Genomic DNA, 22,028 nt, shown 5'->3' with positions numbered 1-22,028 from the left:
CACACACACCCCCCGTAGCTCTCAAGGATCAGAGTGGATGGATGACCACTGCTATAGAGAGCCCTGGTGAGTCTGAGAGAGGAACAGATCTGACGGGATCCGATGGGATGGGTTAGGATGGGTTAAGGGTCCCGGATGGGTTTGAGGTTGGGCTTTAGTGTCTACGGGCAAAAGCTGTGGGGATTCTCTGCATGTAAATATCTGGCTGACGATTGGTTGTTGTTTCTTTTCGGAGCGGGCGAGTTAGCCTTTGGAGTGTCCCCTCCCACCTGGGTGGCGTCCTAGAGTCCTGAAAGACTTCCTCTCCTCCTCTCCCTCACCCCCTCCTTTTTCCCCTCCACCACCTTCTCTTCCCCCTCGTTCCATCCTTGAAGAACTAACGGACCAACCTGATTGTGTTGGTGAATGTCATAGGAAGAAAAGCCTGCTTTTCTTTACGGACGTACAGTATGGTACAGGTTAGGAAGTATTTCTAGGAAGGAAGGAAGGAAGGAAGGAAGGAATGAGGGACGGACGGACGGACGGACGGACGGACGGACAGAAGGAAGCGCTGCATTTCTGAAGTGCTTGACTGGGGCCAGAGAGACAGGTGTGAGGTGACACTCCCATAGGGGCGTAATGGGGAAAGGTTTGGAGAAATAAAGATACCGTTTCTAAATGAAATCAGTCCTTTGTCCTCCTCTGTCCACACACACACACACACACACACACACAAATACACACACACTCTGCACACTCTCTTTTGGAGTGTGTGCTGTATTTCCTCTTTTGCATGGGTAAAGTACTGTATTACCATGGCTACATGGAGAATAAAGAGGCAGAGAACAGTCCACATTTTTTTTATTTAATTACAGCAATCAAATCAAAGATTGATAGCAAAGAGTTTCGATGACAATAACATGCACATATGATGCTGAATAGGGGTTACGATTACAATTCCATCAGTGTCTATATATAGTTCATAGTTAACCTTTATTATTACATCTGACTGTATTTCTCTCTACTGTATAATACCATTACGTCATCACTCCTCACTCCTTTAGAATCACCTGCTTAGTCTTTGTTTTGCACAGACAGTACAAGTGACAGTGCTGTTTGGTGACAGGCTACGCTCTACTTTTCACACTGGCTATTCACATTCCTGTGGTCCAACGGAGCATCCAGCCACAAACCCGGTGGCCGTGCGGTTCAAGCACGTTGCCATGGCTGCTGGACTTCACCCGTTACCGTACCCCGAACATTCTGTACCCACCGAATTTATTATAGGCCCCTTTCTCATAACGGCCGCCCGCGGCTCGGAAATAGATGGGTGCCCACACTGCGCGTCACACTGTGCCTCTATCGGTCTATTCTGTGTGTTGGGAGAAGACAGTGGTTTAAAATATGTTTTATTGTTCAATTCATTTGTACAGTGTCAGTTGACAGACAAGAGTATGTTTTGCACACACACACAACAAAGGGACTCGCGCGACCCTCCCCTGTTGGCGCAATGAACCACACACGCTCGCACTCCTTCGTTCCCATGATGCAGCGCTCTCGCCTGCTCCCACTGAGCCGCCATGTTGTCGGAGTGAAAGCCTGGAAGTCGGAAAGAAACTGGGGCTGAAATCCGCGACCATCCACCCTCTCCGCCTGTAAGTACCACCAACCCCCGGGTATGGAGCCCCTCTTCCGCAGGTCACGGACACATAGGTCGCTGTATTTTCGAGATGGGGCTATTCGTGGGGGTTTTAAGGGGGGTTATTTTGAGTCTGTGTTGCCGCCTCCCCTCTCTCTCTCCTGCCTCTTCCTCCTGTTGTGTCGGTCTTCCGCTCCAGACAGCTCGGGCCTTTGTTAGCATCCGCGTCACGGGGTACCTGTAGCGCCGCACGCACGGGAGACACTGCTCGGGCGCCCGGTGGACTGCAACGGGGGGGTGCCAGTGTTGGTGGGTGATTGCCGTGGGGGGGTGTTAGGCCCTTGTCGGGTCCGGGTCGGAAGGGGGCTGTGTCGGTCTCAAGAGAGGCCGTGTATTGTGGCTGGACATGGGGGGCAGTGAAAGCCCCATAGCAGTTCCATGGCTGGCATCCATACATGGAACCGTGGGGCTCTCCTGTCTACGGGAAAACATGTCTGACAGATATCGGGGAAGAGCAAGTGTCTTTGTTTGCTTTCGTTTTCATGCATAAGTGTGTGTGCGCTCGGTTTTGTGGAATGTTTTGAGTGGCGCCGCGGCAGCGAGTGACAGCTATCAGTCCTCCGCTTGCACTGTCACACCCCGGCGGGCAGGTCGCGGTGGATTGATTCCCGGGTATTGAATAATGATTAACCTAGATATGGGTAACAATGGCTATTTCCGGGTTAGAGAACGTGGAATAACCCGAGTGCGCTACTGTTGGGGAACGGCCACCGAGAACTGTTGATTTCCGGGTGTTTCCGCGTTGCTAGCTAACCTGCACCCGCTAAGAAATGAATGGCTGAAGTGGAGGGTCTTGCCCGGACTAAATAGCAGAACAGACCCGACATCACACTGGGACTGCGTACGTCTCAGGTTATATCTTTTTTTTTTGTTGTTGCTAGGTCTGATAGCGGATCTCATCAAGTGATGTTATTGTTTGATTTCTGGTTAGAACCACTGTCGCCTCCTTTTGCTACCTGCTCGGGGGGGGCGTGCGCGCTATAGCGTTGCTCATGGTGGCTTGTGTGTGTGTGTGAGAGAGACACGTTTGCATTGTGTTTGAATTGTGTTGGCAGTGCATGTGTGGTTCATAGAAACGTGCTGCATCTCAATCGTCTCAAGTGGCTTGTTCACGTCCGCGCTGATGTGAACCGGTTGGACCGGCGAGAGTCTGTTGTCAGATCAGCTCAGCGGTGGAGAGGAGACCACTTTACATTATTGAGTTTGACCCCCGTGTCCATTACCCAGTGGATAGTGTAAATGGTATAAAGCACCTCACTGTGCTGGACGTTGTTGTTGCTGCTGCTGCTGTTGTTGTTGTTGTTGTTGTTGGATGGGGGGCAGGGAGGAGAGAGTGTCAATTCAACAGACTAATGGCCTGGGGGGTAAAAGCTATTTCGAAACCTGTTGGTCTGAGATTGGATGCCACGATGCTGTCTGCCGCTCAATCTAGTCGTGGAGGCTACTTCCTCATTTTATACCATTTTATACCACCCGTCCTGCAACTTCTACCTCCCAACAGCCTCCACTGGATGGTATAGTCTGGTTGTGCTGATATGATTATTGAATATCCTGATACCGAGTTGTTGGAGCGTATGGTGATATTGTTCTCTTCCAGACAATAGTCTGTAAAAAGTGCTTGAAACACCAGACACGTGCATAACTGCAAGGGCACAGTATCCCAGTTTTTTGTAAGCTTTTTCTTTTCTTTTTTTTTGTGGTGAAATTTTTTTGTTGTTGCACCAGATTGTTAACAACACCGGCCGTACCCACGATGCACTGCAGTTCGGTCATTAAACCTCACGCTGGTTTATCTCTACCGTGCTTATTGTGACATTTCCGTCGAATAATCTCGTCGAAAAAGAGATGTTGATGTTGCCCAACCCTAGTGTATAGATTCCTTTACCCTTTGACCCTTTAATAGGCCGTTCACATGACCAGCGACATGCGCTGTGCGCTCGACCCAAGATACAGTGGACCTTGAGGCCAGAGTTCAGCGAATTTTGAACTCTGGACGGCACTTGCAGCTACTTTAAACGCCCGCGGCGCGTGGCTCCACTTAGGACAGTACAGCCGGGTCCTTCATTGGAAACAATGGCCTGCCCGGTACAATGCCATACTTATCATGTGAATGTGTGGTAATGGCTGAGCGTCTTCAGCGATGGCCTCACCAGAACACACAACCCTTATCATGTACCTCTCGGGTTCCCCCGTCGGGGTGGTGCACGGTGGGTCCCAGAGCAAATTGCAGAGTCCTCTGGAAGTGAAAGTGTAATTATACCATCTTTGCTCTAAATGTGTTGCTTGCTCTGGTGGTGGGGTATTTTGCGTGGGGTATTTTTGTGTGTCTCTTCCCCTCTCCAACGGCAGGGAGTCAAATTAAAGGGATAGTTCACTCCCCCCCCAAATCAACGTTCGTCAGATCAGATGCGCTCGTATCTCATCTAGAACGTGGTTTTAACGGCATTCGGGGGGGGGAGAGATGCTGGGTTCCATCCCAAATGACTGGGGAAGACAGGCACCGTGTAATTACACGGGAATGAAATGGTGCCAATCTCACCCCATTCATTTGGGATTGAGGTCGCAGGACTGCGCAGCACTGGGTCTACACTTCAGACGAGGTGGATTACGGGACCCCCCCCCCCCCCCCCCCCCCCGAGTTTGATGGTGGAGCTCGACAGACGGGTGAACGTGCAGAAAAAAGAAGAAAAAAAAAACCTTTTTTATATTTGGGTGAACTATTCCTTTAAACCGACACACTGTCGTCTGCTGTGTTGAGTCGTGTCAGAATGCTCATGGATGATTCCAGCAATCAGAACGTATTTGAACAGCCCAGAGTCGATGGATTAGAACTGGAATGAACATGCATTCCATTAACTGCCTGCTGTGTTTTTGAGGTTATTTCCGCTCATCAAAACATAAGGAAGTTGTGACAATCTGTCAACTGACGAAGAACAGAATGTTCTCTCTTTCTCTCTTTCTCTTTCTCGCACCTACGTTGGTTTTAGGTTTGTAACGTGTCTAACCGTGTGTGTGTGGGTGTGGGTGTGTCCCTCCCTTTCAGGCTGTGGTGGAATGAGCAGTGTGTGTGTGTTGAAGAGGAAAGCAGTGCTCTGGCAGGACTCGTTCAGCCCCCACCTAAGAACTACATCTCCCAGCATGCCCGTGGTGCTGAGCAGCGGAGGACATGCCCCCCCGGCCGGGCAGACCCCCCAGGCCCCGCCCCCCAGCCAACAGGTAAACCACACACACACACACACTCACGGACACACACACGCTCATGGACACACATACACATGCACCCAGCGTGCCTTCCACAAGACGGACTGTCAGACACATTCACACACACCCCAATGTTCCCCAGTCTAACTGTGTGTGTGTGTGTGTTGTAGGGCGTGGCGGGTGCGGGGCGTTCCCAGGATGATGCCATGGTGGACTACTTCTTCCAGCGGCAGCACGGAGAGCAGCCCGGCAAACACCGCTGGCCCACCGGGGACAACATCCACGACAGCCAGGTGTGTGTGTGTGTGTATGAGAGAGACATCCAAGACAGCCAGGTGTGTGTGTATGAGAGAGACATCCACGACAGCCAGGTGTGTGTGTGTGTGTGTGTGTATGAGAATGAGAGAGACATCCATGACAGCCAGGTGTGTGTGAGAGAGAAAGAGACAGTGTATGTGTGTGTGAGTGAGACATTCACAACTGCCAATTAGGTGTATGTGTGAAAGAGAAAATATGAGGTGTGGGAGAGAAAGAGAGAAAAAAAGAAAGAAAAAAAGGACGAGGTGTTAAGAGTTTGTCTGTGTTGTGGATTCACTCATAAACAATTGTATCACAAGCTCGGAAAAAAAAATCTGCAATCGGTTTGATCGTCAACATGAAAGGTTAGCGTGAGAGAGCTGCTGTTTGTTCACACACAGCCCTCTCCAGGAATAGACAAACCTGCGTAGTAAAACCACCTCAGAACACGTCATCTCCACCCCAATCTGTCACACACACACACACACACACACACACCACACACACACACACACACACACTCACTCTGATACGTGTTCCACTTCTGGGGCTACACCGAGTACCAAAGTACCTGGAAACAGTCAACGGTTATTCTAGAGAGAACCGCAATGGAAATCTTCTGGGCTATCTTGGACATTATTGTGTAAAAAAATCTTTTTATTTTTTAGTCATGAATTTTTTTTTTTTAGTCATGTGCTTTTATCTCAAATCAAATCAAGGTTTTATCTTATCATACGCACATGGATACGGTCGTCAACGGAACAATGAGACGCTTTTGACGAGCGACCTCTCGACAGGGCAACGAAATACGAGGCTAGGAATCAAATATAACAGTACAAACAATTCAATAATAAGACGTTTTATATTTGGGCCTGGTTTTTTTAAAAAAAATAGCCAAATAGGCGATGACAACAAGTCTCCCTCACGCACAGGTCCTAGTGGCTGGCCAACAAGTGTACTCTCTGGGCTAAGGTCATGGGTGGAGAAGTAGGCATTACGTGCTTTCAGGCACACAGGCAAGGCCATTCTACTAGCCCTGCCTAAGCACTCATGACGATTGGTTAGAAAATGTAGAAAATGTACAATAGGAAGATAATTGGAAGCAGTGCTGTTGGATTTCTGTGTGTGTGTGTGTGTGTGTATACATACATTGGGTGAATGTATTGCATGTGTCTGGCTGGTTACGTGTGTGTGTGTGTGTGTTTCTACTATAGTGACCGTATAGTCTCTGTCCTCTGTGTGCTCTCCAGATGGATGTGTGTACTGACCCTGTCTCTCTCTCTCTCTCTCTCTCTCTCTCTCTGCAGGTGCGGTCGATGGATGAGCTGAACCACGACTTCCAGGCTTTGGCTCTCGAGGGGCGTGCCATGGGAGAGGTGAGGGGTCAGGGCATCGTCTCCGGGGCGGGTACATTAGGGGATCGGGTGAATAATCTGCTGGAGGGTTTTAGAGTTGGCATGGGACTGTAACATTAGCTTGTAGGACGCTGTGAGATCAGTCTTTTGTCGACTGAAAATGAAAGTGACCTCTCCTAACACCTCTCTATCTCTTTCTGTTCTCTGTCTTTCTCTGTCTCTTTCTGTTACTCTTATTTCTCTCTGTCCCTCTCCTCCCCCCTCACCCCCCCCCCCTCTCCGTCTGTAGCAGCTCCTGACAGGTAAGAAGTTCTGGGAGAGTGATGACTCTGGGAAGGACGGACCAAAAGGGATCTTTCTGGACCAGTGGAGGGACAGCGCATGGGGGGCCTCAGGTGTGTGTGTGTGTGTGTGTGTGTGTGTGAAAGACAATACATGTCATGTAGATGTTATAAGATTGCTGTGTGTGAGAGAGTGATTGTGAGAGAGAGAAAGACAATACATGTCATGTAGGTATTGTAAGATTGCACTGTGTGTGTGTGTGTGTGTGTGTGTGTGTGTGTGTGTGTGTGTGTGTGTGTGTGTGTGTGTGTGTGTGTGTGTGTGTGTGTGTGTGTGTGTGTGTGTGTGTGTGTGAGAGAGAGAGAAAGACAATACATGTCACGTAGATATTGTAAGATTGCACTGTGTGTGTGTATAGTTGAGGATGGTAATGTGTGTGTGTGTGTGTATAGTTGAGGATGGTAATGTGTGTGTGTGTGTGTGTATAGTTGAGGATGGTAATGTGTGTGTGTGTGTGTGTATAGTTGAGGATGGTAATGTGTGTGTGTATAGTTGAGGATGGTTGTGTGTGTGTGTGTGTGTGTGTGTGTGTGTGTGTATAGTTGAGGATGGTAATGTGTGTGTGTGTGTGTGTATAGTTGAGGATGGTAATGTGTGTGTGTGTATAGTTGAGGATGGTAATGTGTGTGTGGGGAGAATGAATGGTTTGTTTGTGTTAAATGTTACTGCCCCCCCCCCTCGCCACTGACCCTCCTCCCCTCTTCCTCCTCCTCCGCCAGATCACTCCGTGTCTCAGCCAATCATGGTGTCCCGTCGGCCGGGCCAGGGTTTCCACGGTGGCGGGGAGGTGGGGGTGGGCTCGGTGATGTCGCCGAGGTCAGAGAGCGGCGGGTTGGGGGTCAGCATGGTGGAGTACGTCCTCTCCTCCTCCCCGGCCGAGAAGCTCGACTCCTGCCTCCGCAAGGGACCCTACGTGAGTCTCGTCACCCCCCCCCCCTCCACCCCCCCACTCTCTCTCACTCTACCTCTACCTCCCCCCCCTCCCCTGTCACTGCCGTCAGTCTGTCCGTCACACGTCTGTCACTCAAACCTCACTCCCCCCCCTGACGGGAGTCAATCACTTCCTGTAATCACTCTTGTCTTTACCGTGTCTGTCTTCACCTCCTCTACATCTCCATCACTCCATCATTCTATCATTCTGTCCGTCCCGTTTTCGATCTATCGCTCGAACCTCGGCGAAGGGTAGACTTTCAGCGATGTTCGACGAGATGAGGTGAATTGTCTTGCTTTACGTTAACCGTCGCTACGACGTGGCCGGGGTCATATGGGGGAGTCTCCCTTTAGGGGGAGTCAGGCCCTCTGTTGATGGTTCTTACGGCTCTCTCTCTCTCTCTCTCCATCCTCTCACTCTTGTCGTATTCTCTCCATCGCGGTAGTTTAGTTCCTGCCCCTGCGAGGGTCCCGTGTGTGTCGTTCCTCCGTCGTCGTTGACGACGTCTCTGTCCGTCTGTTTCATCCCCCTCTTTCTCTCTCTCTCACACACACGACAGTTCTGTGGCTGGAGGGGACGTTCCTCTCTACCTCTCTCCTTCTCATCACTCGCTTCTACCGTCTGTCCCTACTGCGTCTCTCTCTCTCTCTCTCTCTCTCTCTCCTCCTCCCTTCACTCCCTTTCACTCTCTTTCCCCATCACTCTCCCCTTCCCTCATGACTCGTTTTCACTATCGCTCCCTCTCCCTCTCCCTCTCCCCTCTCTTCTTTCCTTCTCTCATCACTCGCTTTCAACTCTCTTTCCCCATCACTCCCTCCCCCATCACTCCGTCCTCCTCCCTTCACTCCCTTTCACTTTCTTTCCCCATCACTCTCCCCTTCCCTCATGACTAGTTTTCACTATCACTCCCTCTCCCTCTTCTTCTTCTCCTTCTTCTTCTCTCTCTCTCTCTCTCTCTCATCATGCCTCCTCTATCATTTTGTCGCCCGCGTCCACCGTCCATCCTTCGATCCGTCCGTCCGTCCGACCGTCAAGCTCTCGCCATCCATCACCGCCAGGGCCCGTCCCTCCCTCGCTCCGTCTCCACTCACTTTCTCTCTCTCTCTCTCTCTCTCTCTCCCCCCGTCCTTCTCTCCCCCCCCCCCCCCCCCGTCCCTCAGGGTCCGCGGGACGGAGAGGCGGAGGAGGAGAAGAGGGAGAAACCGAAGGCGGCGTTTGAGGGCGAGAAACTGAAAGAGCTCAACGAAGGGGAGGGAGACGCCATCCACGACGTCATCAACCCCAACGGGCTCCCGGTGCAGAACGGCCTTGACGTGGACGTCAAAGACTTCAGGTACGCACACACACACACACACACACACACAACCTTGTTGTATTTCTCACACTGAGTGATCAATCACTTTCCTAATAGTGGTTACGCAAGACCAAACGTGCAAACACACTCATCGTTAGGCTACACACACACACACTCTTTCAAATACTCAAAAGTCAGTACAGACGCGCACACACACACTCACACACTCTCTCCTTCAAATACACTTGTTATTACACAAATACACACACACACTTTCTCCTTCAGATCGATTCATTACACACACACACACACACACACACACACACAATCTCTCTTTCTCTTTCTCCTTCAAATACTCATCAATACACACACACACACCAAATACACTCATCATAATGCACACACACGCACACTCCAAATACACTCATCAACACAGACACTGTCAAACAGCTGTCACCCACCACTGAGTTTCACACACACACACACACGCACGCACACACTTGCAAAACCTTATCGTATTCCTCACTCTGATGGAGTGATGTCAATCACTTTCTTAACAGCAAAATGTGGTTTTGCAACCCTGAACATGCAACATCATCCATCATCATTAGGCTACACCCACTCTCTCCTTCAAATACTCATCACACACACACACACACACACACACACAAACACCCCCATTCATCATAACACAGACACACCATCGTCCAAACCGCTATCCCCACCGGGAGTGTCTCCTGACCAAGTCAATCTGACCATGGAGACGTCTAGAAACATTCAACATCAGCTACAGTGACCCCCTGTGGGTCTGAAACCCACTCAATACCTCCTTCACTCACCCCTCTCTCCTTCCCATCCCCCCCCCCCCTCTCTCTCTCCCCCTCTCCCTCCCTCCCTCCTTCCAGTCGCAACCAAGGTAACATGCCTCCCCAGGGGCCAGACGGGGACATGATGGGGGGTCCGGGGGGTATGGGGGGGGAGGGCATGGCCCCTATGGGGGGTGGCGGGGGTCCTAAGCCCCAAGAGGACTTCTCTGGCGTGGAGCAGGGGGGCGTCACCATGGATCAGATGGAGAATGTGATGGAGCCGCTGCAGTTTGACTACAACTCCCAGATGCCCATGGACAACAACCCCACTGTGGGCCTGTTTGACTACACCAATCAGCAGCAGGTGTGCCCCGGCCAACTGGTGATAACTTTACACACTTATAACAAAGGGTGAATGATAGGTCTGCCACCAAGAGAGAGGTGTGTGTGAGTGTATTTGAAGGAGGGGGTGTCTGCGAGTGTGTGTGTGTGTAGCACAGCTCTTATAGGCTGCGTGCGTGCGTGCGTGCGTGTGTGTGTGTGGCTATAGCACAGCTCTTCTAGGCTCAGTGTGCATGTTTGTAACCTGTGTGTGTGTGTAGTTGTTCCAGAGGCCCAGTGCTCTAGCCATGCAGCAGTTGACAGCAGCCCAACAGCAGCAGTACGCCCTGGCAGCGGCTCAGCAGCCACACATTGGTAAGTGTGTGTGTGTGTGTCTGTGTCTGTGATATAATGAATGTGTGTGTGTGTATGCAATGATGAGTATTTTAATGTATGTGTGTGTGTCTGTGTTATGATGAATGTGTGTGTGTATGCAATGATGAGTATTTTTATGTATATGTGTGTGTGTGTGTGTGTGTTGTTATGAGGCCTGTTCAAGAGGGGGGGCGACGTAACCGAATATTCAGTCGCTAGGTAGAATAGGGAAGCCTTGTCATTTCTCTGAGCTGTGGCGTTGAGCGCTGAATCCACCTCATCCCCTGCGACCTCTACCCTGTGTGTGATTGGTCAGGTCTGGCTCCAGCATTCGTTCCCAATCCTTACATCATCAGTGCCGGCCCGCCTGGATCGGACCCCTACGCAGCAGGACTGGCCGCCGCAGCCACTCTGGGTGAGACACACGCACGCACGCACACACACACACACACACCTGGTTCTGCAGAGGGCATACCTGCACAAGCATTGATGTTCAGGGAAAATGTGTCTCTTCTCACACACACACACACACACACACACACACACACACACATCTGGCTCTGCGGTGAGCATACACACACACACGTGTGCACACAAACCTGGCTCTGAAGAGGCCATACATACACAACCATTGGTATTTGGGGGGGAAATTAGCCTCTTCTCACACACACACACACACAAACACACACACACACCTCGCTCTGCATACATACACGATACATGAACAATTGATGTTCAATTATCCTCTTCACACACACCACTCTAACCCCGTGTCCCTGTCCCCCCTCCCTCCGCCCCCCCTCCCTCCCCAGGTCCAGCGGTGATGCCCCCTCAGTACTATGGGGTGACCCCCTGGGGGGTGTACCCTGCCAACCTGTTCCAACAGCAAGCTGCCGCAGCCAACAACTCAGCCAATCAACAGGCAGCAGGGCAGGGCCAGCAGAACCAGCAACAGGTTAGTGCCTTCCCATTGGCCAAAAGCTGCCGTCTGCTGTCGAACCCCATTGGTTGAATCTGTCCTCACTCCCAAACTGTTGGCTCCCATACTCACTTCTATCCTCTCCGTTCTCCACCAATGGGATTGTCTGAAACGCACTCTGACGATTCCTGTCGGCTAATTGCGGGTGTTTCCTAGGTGATGCGTGGGGGCGGTAACCAGCGACCTCTGACTCCAAGCCAAGGTCAGCAGGGTCAACAGAACGACCAGCTGGTTGCCGCGGCAGCAGTCAACAACGCCCTCGCCTTCGGACAGGGACTGGCAGCCGGTGTGCCTGGTGAGTTAGTACACCACGCACACACACACACACGCACGCACGCACGCACACACACAGACAAACACGGCAGTGTTCATTTCATCAACAACAGACAGAAATATTTGTCAAAAAGCTATTTTTTCTGTGGCAAAAGAGAAAACAACTGACTAAATAGACCCCGAAAAAACACTCACCAAACGGAAATCATTTTATCATTTTGGTTGCCAAACACGAGACGAAATCACCCCTAAAATCTGACACATACAGGTTTTTTTGGAGAAAGGTTGGTGTTTTTTGTTTGTCCAATCAAAAGCATGCATGACATGAGCCGACTTTGCCATTGCAACGGTGCAGCGCTGTGATTGGTGGAGATGTGATACCATGCCCAGGTTCACAAGTCCCAACCACACATCTCTGCTTGACTACTTCTGCCTGGCAGACTCTCCAATCTGCCCCAAAACCAAAATCATTGATGCAAACAGACACTCTGCTCCCTCTCCTGGTGGTACATGCTCCCGGCAGAAAAAGGGCCCTACCGTACTTTACTTCATCCGAGTGGATTCAAACAAGACCAGAATCCAAAGTTTCTACAGAGCGAGAAAGCGTTTACATCCGCAAGGTGAAAAAACACAACTCAAGACATTGAGCCTTTTGTCTTTGAGCTGGTCGGTTTAAGCGAGGCTCTGAGCACGATCATCGATCTACAAGTCATGGATTGCGTGATCAATATCAGTGAAACTGCGGCAGTGCCTTGTTGAGGCTGATCCTCCCCAAAGCAGAGCTTGTTTCTGCATTGATTACTGATGATGTGTGTGCCCTGCCCACGGGGGGGACCCTCACCTGCTGCAGGCCGATGGGTCCTCCTGCTCACTGGGAGGAGAGAATCATGCAGTAGGGTTATGTAGTAGAATACCTCGGTTGGACGGGTTGATTTCTGTTCTCTGTGGTTTAATGAGGCAATCAAATATGACGGGATTAAAATGAAATTATATTGAGTCGACTAAAATGGCCCATCGTTTGTCATTTTGACAATACCTGGACACATTTTTTAATATATTTTTTAATTATATATATATTTTATTATTATTGTTATTATTATTATTCAAATGACAAAAATATAACTAAAAGTTTAACCAACAAAAAAAAAAGTGCAGAAATGAACGCTGACACACTTGCAAATTATCTCCACATTCACACGTTCTTAATTGTTTACCAAGTTACCGAGTGCTGCCTCAATCACACACACACGCACACACACACACACACTCTTACACACACACACACACACACACTTCCACTTATTTCCCCTCTTCTCTCCCAGGGTACCCAATGCTGGCTCCAGCGGCGTACTATGACCAGACGGGGGCGCTGGTGGTCAACACCGGCGCTCGCAGCGGCCCTGTGCGCCTCATGGCCCCAGGCTCCGTCATCATATCTCCCTCCGCAGCACAAGCAGGTAATCATCCACTCCTTTATTCACACCCTCACTCCATCTCCCGCTCTGCCACGCTGGCGGGTGTTAAACGCTCCTCAATTATACACTGTCCCTCTATCAGCCTGTACAGCTCTTATCACACACACTCTCCCTCTCTCCCCCCATCTCTCTCCCTCTCCCTCTCTCTCTCCCTCTCTCCCCCCATCTCTCTCCCTCCCTCTGTCTCTCTCTCTCCCTCTCTCCCCCCATCTCTCTCCCTCTCTCTCTCCCTCAATCGTTCCATCTCTCCCTCTTCCCCCAGGTAAAGACTTGCTGCTCATAGTTTAAAACTCAGTTTCTCTCACTCTCTCTCTCTCTCTCTCTCATACACACACACACACTCTCACACACACACACACTCTCACACACACTACCTCTCTCTCTGTCTCTCTCTCACACATCCCTCTCACACACACCCCCTCTCTCACACACACACACACACACCCACACACTCACTCTCTCTCTCTCTCCTCCCTCCTCTCTAGTGGCGGCAGCAGCAGCCTCAGCCGGCGGGGCCAACGGAGGTCTCGGAGGCGGAGCCAACGGTCCATTCCGCGCCATGACCAATCAGCAGCAGCAGCAGCAGCACCAGGGAGGCGGAGGGCTGGGAGGAAGCTCCTTTTATGGCTCCTCCTCCCTCAGCTCCTCCTCCCAGAGCTCCTCCCTCTTCTCTCAGGGCTCTGGCCAGCCGGGCCCCGGCTCCGCCTCTTTAGGGTTCGGTCAGGCCGGCTCCTCCTCCCTGGGAGCGACGCTGGGGGCGACGCTCGGAGGCTTCGGCACCGCAGGTGTGTGTGTGTTTGGGAGAGAGAGGCGAAGGGTTTGGTGTCTTAAACAATTCTCACAGATCTCACAACCTTATATTTATGTGAGTAAGTGGTAACTGACGTGTGTGTGTGTGTGTGTGTGTGTGTGTGTGTCTCTCTCTCTCTCTCTCTCCCCCCCTAGTGGCCAACTCCAGCGGTGGTGGCGGCTCCAGGCGTGACTCTCTGACGGGCAGCAGTGACCTGTACAAGCGCACACCCTCCAGCCTCACTCCCATTGGCCACGGGGGGTTCTACAACGGAACCCTGGGCTTTAGCTCCTCCCCCGGCCCTGTGGGGATGCCCCTCCCCAACCAGGGCCCCTCCCACTCCCTCACACCCCCGCCCTCTCTGTCCAACCACAGCTCCTCGTCCAACCTCAACCTCGGTGAGTGTGTGTGTGTGTGTGTGTGTGTGTGTGTGTGCCATTTATGCCATTTAGCTGACGCCCTTATCCAAAGCTACTTACATTGCAGTGAGTGCATACATTTCTGTGTGTGTGTGTGTGTGTATGTGTAAAACCCCACTAATGTTTGATCTAAGTCACCCGTGCTAAAGTTGAAGTGACTGACCTTGTAGTTCTATTATAAACAAAATGATTTAAATAAAAACAAATAAAGATCTGTTGGTGTTATTCTAACACCTGTTCAGTGCAGTTCTGCTTTTTCTTCTTCTTCTGATTTTAACATCGCTTAATCATTTAAAACCGATTTTAGCATTGCCATTTTGACATTGCATCAACGTTATCATAACGTCACCCAATCAACACTGTCCTCCCACCCACCCCCCTTAGGAGGCCTGACCAATGGCAGCGGGCGATTCATCTCGGCGGCGCCGGGGGCGGAGGCCAAGTACCGCAGTGCCAGCTCCGGCTCCTCCCTCTTCTCTCCCAGCAGCCAGCTGTTCCCGTCGTCACGGCTACGCTACGGGATGTCGGACGTGATGCCGTCTGGGCGGAGCCGCCTGCTGGAGGACTTCAGGAACAACCGCTACCCCAACCTGCAGCTGAGGGAGATCGCCGGCCACATCATGGAGTTCAGCCAGGACCAGCACGGGAGCAGGTACACACAGAGAGAGACACACACACACACACACACACACGGGAGCAGGTACACACGGGAGCAGGTACACACAGAGAGAGACACACACACACACACACACACGGGAGCAGGTACACACAGAGAGAGACACACACACACACACACACGGGAGCAGGTACACACAGAGAGAGAGACACACACACACGCACACACACGGGAGCAGGTACACACAGAGAGAGAGACACACACACACACACGGGAGCAGGTACACACAGAGAGACAGACACACACACACTCACTCTCACTCACACAGGAGCAGGTACTGAGAGAGAGAGAGACACACACACACACACAAGCAGGTACTGAGACACACACACAGGAGCAGGTACTGAGACACACCACAGGAGCAGGTACTGAGAGAGAGAGACACACACACACACGAAACCACACACAAGAAGCAGGTACTGAGAGACACACACACACGCACAAACACCCACACACTCACACACACACACACACAGTAGCAGGTACTGAGAGACAGACAAACACACACACACACACACCCACCCCCCCACCCGCTGTGTGAACGTCTCTGGCTCTAGTTGGGCTGTAATGGCAGACAGACTTTTACTGGAATGTTCTAATAATAAACCGTGACGCTCAGACTGCACATTCCGGACATTTTCTCTCCCTCTTCAACACCCATCCCTCTTTTTTTATTTTTTATTTTTTTTATCTCTCCCTCCCTCTGTCCTTTCACCCCTCTCTGTCTCTTTCTCCTCCTTCCCAAACCCGCTTCTCTTTCCCAAGTTTGTCCGCTTGAAGCGAAACGAGACATTTCTTCTCCATCGTTTACTCCTCCCTCTTTTCATTTGTTTTCTCCCCCCTTTCCCTCTCTTTCTTTCTCTCTCTCTCTCTCTCTCTCTCTGTCTGTTGGTAGGTTTATCCAGTTGAAGTTGGAGGGGGTCAGGTCTGCTCTCGCTCTGTTGAGTTTTCTCATCCCCCTCACTCATCCTTCTCTCTCTCTCTCCCTCCCCCCCTCCCTCCCTAGGTTCATCCAGTTGAAGTTGGAGCGGGCCAGTTCAGCCGAGCGTCAGCTGGTCTTCAGTGAGATCCTGCAGGCAGCCTATCAGCTCATGGTCGACGTCTTCGGAAACTACGTCATCCAGAAGTTCTTTGAGGTGAGTGTGTGTGTGTGTGTGGGATGGGGGCGAGGAGGGGGTGAGTGTTTGTGTTTTTTTTAGGACAGACATAAGGTGCCTGTATATGTTAACTGTTCTCTCCCTCTGTCTCTCTCTCCCTCCGGCCATCCCTCCCTCCCTCCCTCTCTCCATCCCTCCATCTGTGTGTAGTTTGGCAGCCTGGACCAGAAGCTGGCTCTAGCAGAGCGTATCCGGGGTCACGTCCTGTCCCTGGCTCTGCAGATGTACGGCTGCAGGGTCATCCAGAAGGCCCTGGAGTTCATCCCTTCTGACCAGCAGGTTATAGTACGTACACCTGTGTGTGTGTGTGTGTGTTTCTGTGTGTGTGTCTGTGGGTCTGTGTGTGTCTGTGGGTGTGTGTGTGTGTCTGTCTGAATATCATCGCAAGGCCTCGAATAGACTTTTTTGAACAAGTGAAGCTTGTGGGCAAAATCCATTTCTTCATTCCGGTAACATCTTGAATGCGGTCTTTTGTTGTTTTCAGTTGAGATTAAATTCAGAACCCAACCTCCTGTTATGTGCTTATTGGCAAGGTAGCGGGCCAGCTGTTCACATTTGAATAAGGTTTGTGTGTGTGTGTGTGTGGGGGGGGGGGGGGGGTGTATGGATGGGTGGTGTGTGTGTATGTATGGTGTGTGTGTGTGTGTGTGTGTATATATATATATATGGGTGTGTGTGTATAACCCCTCCTGTCTCTGTGCCCCTGCAGAGTGAGATGGTGCGGGAGTTGGACGGCCATGTGTTGAAGTGTGTGAAGGACCAGAACGGGAACCATGTGGTGCAGAAGTGTATCGAGTGTGTCCAGCCGCACGCTCTGCACTTCATCATAGACGCCTTCAAGGGACAGGTCAGTCTCACACACACACACACACACACACACACACACACACAACGTCATTGATGCCTTAAAGACACAGGTCAGTCACTACCCTCCCCCCCCCCCCCCCCCCCCACACACACACACACACACACACACACACACACTCACACTATCACATTCACACACTATATTATTAATGCCTTAAAGACACAGGTCAGTCTCTCAGATGCACACTTGTCCCCCCCCCCCTCGCTCAAAAACACACTTCATCATTGATGCCTTAAAGGGACAGTTCAGTCGCGCGCGTGCACACACACACACACTTTCTCATCTGCACACTTCATCATTGATGCCTTCTAGGGACAGGTGGGTTGCTATGGCAACGGCAACCTCAGCCCAGCGGCAGCCATCTTCTATCCACTGGCTAAATGTCAGAATTAGCATAAAGTGTGTGTGTGTGTGCGTGTGTTGAAGGGAAATACGGGAGTGTGGTGGGGTTGGCTTTGAAGCACGTTTTGAGGGTCTTTTTGATGGTGAATAAATGTTTCTGAAAGCAGGGACACGACGTATAAATATAAATGACTTGTTTAGCAGCTAACCTGGCTAGCCCTGTCGTTATCCACCCACTGCAGCTCGGCCTGGGCGCCATTATTAAGTTTTAATCGTATGCTTGATGTATTCGTACGCATGAATTTGTATCCACGGGCTGTTTTGTGACTCTCAGGTTTTGGCGCATTATCTAAAATAGATTGTTTTTCTAAGGGCATTTCTGCTTTATTGAGATAGAGACGGTAGAGATTGACAGGAAGGATGGGAGAGAGAGAGAGGAGGGACGACATGCAAGATACGTCGAGGGTCGGAATCGAACGAGGAACCTCGCGATTACGCGGTATGCGCATTAGTGCGCTACTACACCACCAACCGCCGCATTTTCGCATTTTCGACGGGCGTTGTGTGCTTGCCGTTGGCGATATTTGCCTCGTTTCTCCCGCCTCCCGTAATACCTCCATAGACCTGCTACATCGGGTCTACGGTCGTCGTGCCTACTGCCGAGCCTGGCACAGCCGCCCCCTCTCACCCTCCTCTGTAGCTCTGCCACCCGACTATTCATGTTTCAGAGGAGTGAAGCGGGCGGGCTCGACTGATGTTGGCGGGAGATAAGCCGGAGAACAGAGAGTAGCAGATCTGCGCACAGAGATATCCTCAGATCTTCTCCGCGCACACACACACACACACACACACACACAAAAAAACAATTTTAAAAACCGACGGGTTGTCTGCTGCCTGCGTTCGGTGTCTGTTCGCGTTAAAGACCACGGCGTGACTGAAGCGTCAATTTAACTGTATTTACTTCGATAGAACATTTGAGTTTCTAAAAAAAAAAAAAAAACGTGTGTTTGTGTTTTCTTAAGCTATGTTGTTAGAGCGAAAGTCAAAAACGACAGGCTAGGCTCTCAGAAATAAGAAGTCGTTCTCCTTATTTCAGACAAAACTTTTCTTTTTTTTTACAATTTGTTTGTTGTGTTTTATCAAGATAAATAGAAATGACTTGTGCTGTACATTTGTAAATGCAGACTGTTTCTTTGAATTACAAGTGGATTTGAACTTCACGTTAAGCCCTCATAGGGAAGAGAAGCAAACGAATAAGGAATATCGAGATGTGTAACGCCCGAAAGTCCCAAAATATCAAGATATGAATCGCCCTGACGGCAGTCAATATCAACCCGTGTCGGGGATGTGCTTTCATCAGCCTTGTTCTCTCTCTCACATACGTGTGGGTGAGTGTGTGTCCAGGTGTGTGTCCTGGAGGGTGCGACCTGGGAGAATGTTGAAAACGTTGTCTAGACCAGACTGGATGAGTGTGTCGGTCTGTGTAGAAGTGGGATAACCTCTGTCACACATTTCTGTCTGTGATGTTGAAGGTTTCACCTCAATGAATAGTGTGTGAGTCAGGTGTCTGAGATCAGGGCGTGAGTGTGTGGGTGGATGGATTTAGATCTGTGTGTGTGGGTGTGTTCACAGGTCTGTAACAGGAGTGTGTGTGTGTGTGTGTGTGTCTCTCTTACAGGTGTTTGCCCTCTCCACCCATCCCTATGGCTGCAGAGTCATCCAACGCATTCTAGAACACTGCCTTCCAGATCAGACCCTGCCTATACTAGAGGAACTACACCAACACACAGAACAGCTGGTGCAGGTAACACACACACACACACACACACACACACACACACAGCCTTTATGAGAGGAACTACACTGATACACACAACAGCTGGTGCAGGAAACATCAGTTAATCCCTTCAGCTAGTCTTATAGAGCTTCGCACGCACGCACGCACACACACACACACACACACACACACACACACACACACACTCACTCACTCTCTGCCCTTATTAGAGGAACATCAACACACACAACAGCTGACGCAGGTAACACACACACACACACACACACTCACCTTTTCCTCGCACCTGTGTGTTCCTTGTTTTGGCTAGGCTAGCTCTCCTGACTGTGGGTAACACTTAGTTAGGGCCGCGGGGGGGAGGGGGGGGAGGGAGGGAGGGAGGGAGGGGGGTGGGGTTGTACCTGTGAAACCCACGCTGCACCATATGGTCCTCCCAGCCTCCAAGTAGCGTCAGATCAGAGCGCCTGCTAATTGACTCAAATTGTGATGTATAATATTTCCTCTGTGGCTGGCTGTGTTTTAATTATCTCTCTCTCTTCCCCCCCCCCCCTTCCCCTTCCCGTCTTCCCTCCTCTCTCCTCTCTCCCCTCCCCTCCTCTCCCCCCCCCCCCCCCCCCCAGGACCAGTATGGTAACTACGTGATCCAGCACGTGTTGGAGCACGGCCGAGCTGAGGATAAGAGCAAGATAGTAGCTGAGATCAGAGGGAACGTACTGGGGCTCAGCCAACACAAGTTTGCCAGGTAGGACACACACACACACACACACACACACACACACACACACAGATACAGACAGTATAAACAAACTATAGATACCACTCTCTCACACAAACACAGTATAAACAAACTGTAGATAACACTCTCACACACACACACACACACTCTTGTCTTTTCCAAACTTTGCATGCTCACCCTCCCAGCGACGCACACATACCGTCTTACACCCTCTTTCTCCTGGTGTGTACACACACACACACACACACACACACACACCCTTCCTCTCTCTCTAACCTCTCTCTAACCCCCCCCCCCCCCCCCTCTGTAGTAACGTGGTGGAGAAGTGTGTGACCCACGCGTCGCGGGCTGAGCGGGCGGTGCTGATTGACGAGGTGTGCAGCCTGACGGAGGGTCCTCACAGTGCCTTATACACCATGATGAAGGACCAGTACGCCAACTACGTGGTCCAGAAGATGATCGACGTGGCCGAGCCCACCCAGCGCAAGATCGTCATGCACAAGGTAACGGTGGTCACCGGGGAGGCGGCGGTGGTGGCTGTGTGTGTGTCTCTGTGTCGGAGGAGGAGGAGAAGGGGAGAGGGGGGTTCGATTCCGTTTTTTCGATTGAGGTTCGTGACTGGAGGTGAACTGAAAAATTCCTGATTCCAGAATGTTCTTCCTGGTTGATGAAGCGTAGACGTAATTTTGGAATCGGGATTTTATTTATTATTTTCTTTTTTTGGTCGAGTTCTTCAATTGACCCGACTAGATTGAAATGGAATTGACCCCTGACCCTGACGGTCACTACGACCACAGCATTGTGATTGGCCGATTTCTGTCTATATGTTATGTCTCCAGCCTGTTGGAGGGCTCAGTAGAAGTGATGAGGTGTTATTTATACCGCAGGGGTCCTAAAGGTGGGAATGGTCTGTTTATGTGCATGTATGAATATGTCTCTTTCTCTCTCTCTCCCTCCTTCCTGCCCTCCCTCTCTCTCCCCCTCTCCCTCCCTCCTGCCCTCCCTCCTTCCCTCCCTCTCTCTCCCTCCTTCCCACTCTCTCTCTCTCTCTCCCTCCCCCTCTCTCTCCCTCCCTCTCTCTCTCCCTCCCTCTCTCTCCCTCCTTCCCCTTCCCTCCCTCTATCTCAGATCCGGCCCCACATCTCCACTCTGAGGAAGTACACGTATGGTAAACACATCCTGGCCAAGCTGGAGAAGTACTACATGAAGAACGGCGTGGACCTGGGCCCCCTCTGCGGCCCCCCCAATGGCATCATGTAAACCCCACCCTTCGACCCCTACGCCCTTCCACCCTAAACCCTAAACATCATGTCAACTACCCATCACCCTATACCCTCTCTAAAAGGCATCATGATCATGAGTCCCCCCCCCCCCACCCTCTAAAGCTCCATATACCCCCCCCCCGTCCCCAAACACACCTGCCAATGGCAAACTTCCGCCCCCCCCCCCCACCCCACCCCCTTCCTGTCCCCATGGCAACCTCTATGAGGAGGGGCCTGTTGCTACAGGAAGCCTTGGTTAGTGTTCTGTTCCCGTGGGGGAGTTTTTGGGGGGGGGGGGAGGAAGAAAGAAAGAAAGCCCCCCTACTTCTGTGTTTTTCTTTTTGTCTTTTTGAATACATTTAGAATCATTTCACTTTTTGCTACTGCTGCACACCGTCTTGATTGCCACCTTACCACTATGAGAAGGAATGAGTATTTAATTTGTCTGTCACAGAATCATAGATATACACACACACACACACGTATACACACACTTATACATAAACACATACACACACACACACACACACACACACACACACACACACACACACACCATCGGCTAACCAGCAGACAGATCATTAGCATGGGAGATTCGTTTCTGGTCTTGCTTCTATAAATATAACGTGTATACTTGGTGTAGACCTTTGCATATA

At 50.9% G+C, this 22,028-nt stretch overlaps 2 protein-coding genes across 2 annotated transcripts in view; one reads left to right on the top strand and one right to left on the bottom strand.

Moving 5' to 3' along the window:
- zcchc17 (zinc finger, CCHC domain containing 17) overlaps positions 1-22,028 on the bottom strand; it is a 173,666-nt gene that overhangs the window by 14,542 nt on the left and 137,096 nt on the right. The window lies entirely within an intron of this gene.
- Positions 1,475-21,950, top strand: pum1 (pumilio RNA-binding family member 1). Its single transcript, XM_083685146.1, is given in 25 exon segments — positions 1,475-1,579; positions 1,585-1,634; positions 4,722-4,743; positions 4,745-4,894; positions 5,050-5,172; positions 6,484-6,552; positions 6,821-6,926; positions 7,593-7,786; positions 8,965-9,137; positions 10,004-10,268; positions 10,507-10,600; positions 10,917-11,015; positions 11,413-11,555; positions 11,736-11,874; positions 13,175-13,309; positions 13,813-14,112; positions 14,273-14,515; positions 14,921-15,188; positions 16,219-16,348; positions 16,520-16,654; positions 17,079-17,216; positions 19,258-19,383; positions 19,995-20,116; positions 20,421-20,613; positions 21,239-21,950. Coding segments are annotated over 25 exon segments (3,639 nt in total). The 5' UTR covers positions 1,475-1,489; the 3' UTR covers positions 21,371-21,950.

Source organism: Argentina silus (genome assembly GCF_951799395.1).
Source record: "Argentina silus genome assembly, chromosome: 14".
Classification (NCBI taxonomy): domain Eukaryota; kingdom Metazoa; phylum Chordata; class Actinopteri; order Argentiniformes; family Argentinidae; genus Argentina; species Argentina silus.
This window is presented reverse-complemented; position numbering and strand designations above follow the sequence as displayed.